The sequence below is a fragment of the Octopus bimaculoides genome, chromosome 15 (assembly GCF_001194135.2).
Source record: "Octopus bimaculoides isolate UCB-OBI-ISO-001 chromosome 15, ASM119413v2, whole genome shotgun sequence".
NCBI lineage: Eukaryota > Metazoa > Mollusca > Cephalopoda > Octopoda > Octopodidae > Octopus > Octopus bimaculoides.
In genome coordinates this window covers 25,690,593-25,695,111 of record NC_068995.1, presented here as the reverse complement: position 1 = coordinate 25,695,111, position 4,519 = coordinate 25,690,593, and the positions used below count along the sequence as shown (strand labels likewise).

At 34.6% G+C, this 4,519-nt stretch overlaps 1 protein-coding gene across 2 annotated transcripts in view; it reads right to left on the bottom strand.

The window, feature by feature from the left end:
- Positions 1 to 4,162, bottom strand: part of LOC106872843 (deleted in malignant brain tumors 1 protein) — a 257,237-nt gene extending 253,075 nt beyond the window's left edge. The window contains exon 1 of one of the 2 annotated variants that reach the window (XM_014919977.2): positions 2,328 to 4,162. In XM_014919977.2, coding sequence (XP_014775463.1) covers positions 2,328 to 2,751 — 424 coding nt within the window. In that variant the 5' untranslated portion in view covers positions 2,752 to 4,162. The remainder of the gene's footprint in view (positions 1 to 2,327) is intronic. The other variant, XM_052973204.1, reaches the window with a different exon arrangement.
- Positions 4,163 to 4,519: the final 357 nt, after the last annotated feature.

Below are 4,519 nucleotides of genomic sequence, written 5' to 3'. Positions count from 1 at the left end.
CACACACACACACACACACACACACACACACACACACACACACACACACTTACATATACATATAAATGTGTTCGTGGATGTTGAAACACACAAAGAAACGCATAAACACTTAGACAACAATGAAAGACCCACACAGGCACAGAAATTCACATATAAAAGAAAATGTAGACACACTCACTCAGGCACACATATATACACGAAGCATATGTGGGCCTGACTATTCAACGTCTGTATTATTTTGAGAATACTGTTGTCTAATATATTGGCTACGAGCTGAAAATGTTTATTCAGCAAAATTTAGTAAAATTTCAAGTATCACATTTCGTATACCTAAACAGTGACACGGGGGTACATTCACTAACACGCATACATATACGTGGTTATATAAAAACAACACAGTGCTTTCTTCTCAGCTCTCATAAAGCACATCAATACATACAATTATGGTACAATTTTGTATAATTTGACGTTAAATTTATTGACAAATTATGAATATTTGTATATAAATGTATATAGATATATACACAGATATATATTTATCCACATACATAAGTTTGTCTAGACCTGCAAATACGCGTTTATTTACATGCACGCCTGTTTGTAAATATCTCATCACTACTGTGAGACGCCGAGCAAAATCAACTCACGAAATTATAGGCACAAGTCATCAAAAATAATTATTGGGGTTAAGCTTTGAGGTTGTAAGCTTTATGTTCTGAAGTGATCTAATATCCTGAAATGAAGTGAAATTAGGGATATACACAACTCACTGGGAGCTTAGCCTTTAAAATTTAAACTATTTATTATGAATATTAATAAAAAAAAAATTAAGGTATGTATAAAGTAGCAGGTAAACTTAAAGAGTAGCAAGTTGCATAATAATAATACTAATACAAACAACAACAACAATGGTTTCCAGTTTTGGCACAGAGCTAGTAGTCTTTGAGGGAAGAAGGAAGTCGGTTACATCGACTTTACTGTTTGACTGGTACTTATTTTATCGACCTCAAAGGGATGAAAAGCTAAGTCGATCTCGGTGGAATTTGAACTCAGAACGTAAAGACGGACGAAATGCTGTTAAGCATTTTGCCCGGTGTGATAACGGTTAGGACAGCTCGCCACCTTAACAACAATAACAACAACATAGAAAGAAGTAAAATTGATGGCAGAATTAGTAGAACATTGGACAAACTGCTGGACATTATCAAGTTATGTCCCTTTACTTTGTGAGTTCAATTCCCGCTGGTGTAGATTTTAGTATTTATCATTTGTGGTCGATAGAATATAATGCTAATTAAATAATACTTCAAGAGCCGATTTAATCGACAAGAGTACATACACCTCAAGTTAGTCGCTTTGTTAGAAAATATTTATTCATTTTAAGTGTTTAAATTTATGTCAGCATCCGTACAAAAATATTTTGTATAAATGATGCGTGTATACACGAAAAACTATTTGTGGGAAGCACACATAGACATTAATTCTATCGGCCCAAGTTTAAATATTTAAACATCTGAAAAAAGCTCTCACGTGCATTGGGAGGAGGGTGTTTTACGGGGAAGTTCGGATTGACAAGGGTGTCAAAACTTCAATCAAATACTCTCTGATAAATTACATTTTCAGTAGCCTTTTTTCTTTCCTTTTCACAGAAAACTTCATTTATATATTTGGGTTTATAAAGTAAAGTCTATAACAAAAGCAACAACAAACTAGCTAAAACTACAATAAAAAAAATTGACAATAGTTAAAATATTGCTTCCCTTTTGTTCACATTCAGAGGCCCTGGGAAATAGGCAGTTTTGTTATGTTATTTCAATGGGTATTAGCGGCGAAAGTAAAATGCAACTGTCTTGCATTCGACTCACCAAAAACTTGCATCTTGTTTAATGATGCTCGTCGCAGCAGAATAATATTGATTTCTCACTTAAACAGAGTGAGATATTTACAATATAAATAGAGTTAACTTCAAGCAGGAATCGAAACCCCACTTCAGATTCATCATCCCGTGGTTTGCATTCTCAGTTGGAGCTATTTTCCAAATTCTACTTAGCGTGGTTTGAATTACTTCTTTTCGCTTTCGTAATTATCTCCAGTTAAAATTGAGATGAACGACTTATTTACATTTTTAATGCTACAGTAAAACTAAAACCGTTAAAAATCCCATGCCTCTTTCTATAAAAATGTCCCATTCATGCATATGCAAGGAGCCTATTTATAGCCCTTTTCGGATCGAATTATATGTGGTAGCGGAACAGAAGTATACATATATAGCAAATAAATATCTATATAAGGAATAAAGGAATTGTAAATAAATGTCTTTTACTTACTTCCAGGTGCTTTAAATATCAAATCCGCTTTAGTCTCCGTTGGCAGTTGTAGTAATAAGAATAATAATAAAAGACATGTATATATCAACCAGAAGGCCGAGTATCCAGTACATCTTTGTTGAAAATAATGAATTGTAGTAGATTTGATGGCATCGTGCTTATAATGACTGTAATGACGAAGAAAGGTGGAATACCTATTTATGTTATGATAACTATCAGTATCATTACAACAATTATTTTTACCATCTGTGTTGCTTTTGTAATTCTTACCATTGTTGATAATTTTCTTACTCCAGCAGCTAATAAACGATGTCGTGTTGGACGACTGCATTGGCTCATTTGATAGAGGAGCTGATTTAGTTTTTACAGCAGTTATTGTGATTGCTGTAGTTTTAATCTTATGTAGAGCTGTGTCCTTCCTCATTCTTAAACTGGGATAAAATCTTGTTTTATCCTCCGGCAGCACTTATAGTAGCAGTGACAGCAACAACAGAAGCAGTAGCGACAGTAGACGATTCGGTGTTTTTCCCTACTTTTTTTTTATTTTTACTTTTTTTTTATGACGGGATAAGCATGTGGCTGGCTCGTTTGTAGTTGGCTAGCCTATAAACTTCCAAACCTCTACGATATACACTATTATCATACTCCCAATGAAGTCCTTTAGTATAATCGATCGTTTCGACTGTTTTCTTTCTTCTACATTCTAACATCAATATTTCATGAAACCTCGATGCATAGCATATGTAAAGATATTGTAGACATGCATAAAGACATGAACCGGTGAATAGATGATAATATTCGTTGTAAATAAGTAAGAGATAAGGTAGAATTTTAAAAAAAAACCCAGAGAAGTATGTGAGAGAGAGAGAGAGTAAGAGAAAGAGAGAGAAATAGAGAGAGAAAAGCAGAAATAACCCTGAGAAGAAAACAAACAACTGAGAGATTGAAGAAGGGAGGAATGAGAATGCAAGTAACAAGATTGATGACGCTGCTTGCATTTAGAGGTGATGTCTTTGCATCAATGGTACCTGTATATCAGCATGTATAATACATAAGTGTGCAGTTATGTATAAGTTTGTGCGTGTGTGTATGTGTGTGCGTGTACGTGCGTGCGCGCATGTGTATGTGTGCGCGCGTGGTTTTCTTATTTTTTTAAGTTTGTTTTTTCATCTCAAAATCTCTAAAAAAAAGACACGTACACAGATTCATTGTTTGATGAACACAAATTCTTCACTCTGAGGAATCATTGTCGTCATGACGAGGTTAGACAAGCTTTTCTACTTTGGTCTCTTGCTTTTATTTTAATCTCTTACACTCAGGTATTGTGTTCTGTGCTAAGTTTGAAAAATTTACTGTCTTAATATAAACACTTTTGCTGCTGCTGCTGCTGCAACTACCACTACTGCTACTACTACTGCTACTACTACTGCTACTACTACTACTACTACTACTACTACTACTACTACTACTACTACTGTTTGCTGTCATTTTTCTTGCTGCTGCTGCTACTATTTCTACTGCTGCAGCTGCTGTCACTACAACTACTCTAGGGATTTTGTGAGCCTTGAAGCTCTTTACTAGTTCAGGGGCTATTGTGGAGATGGGGTGAAATTAATCCAAGTTAATGTGCTGCCTGTTAGTGATAAAACGATATTGACTAAACGATTTAAGAGAGATATGTGGCAAGGAGGTGAACAATTACATTCATGTCTGTATATTAAATATACAGACGTAAACACCACCACATATGAAACTCAGTCGTAACAACAATTATACTGGTTTATATACATACTAGTGCAGAATTATACTGTTATATAAATCCAGTTGTATATATACACAGAGAATAATTCATACACCTTATACACACACAGAAAAACGATAGTACACACAAAGTCCATAGAGTGACATATATACGCATAGGATATAAAGAAAAAATAAAGATGAAACTTAACAGGAGTTTCTTTCCTAGCCCATTCCTTTTCCGGCCTTCGTTTTAGACGTATTTCTACTATCTGTCCGCTCTCATCATTCTTAATCCCTTCTCTCAAATGTACATACTTATAATTACTCATCCTAATTGACAGAAATGTTCTCAACTCTTCCCTCTATCTGTAGCATGTACACATTGCGGAAAGCGAGGGGGAAATATTACACATAGTTATTTCATGATAATATACTCAATTATCTCTATG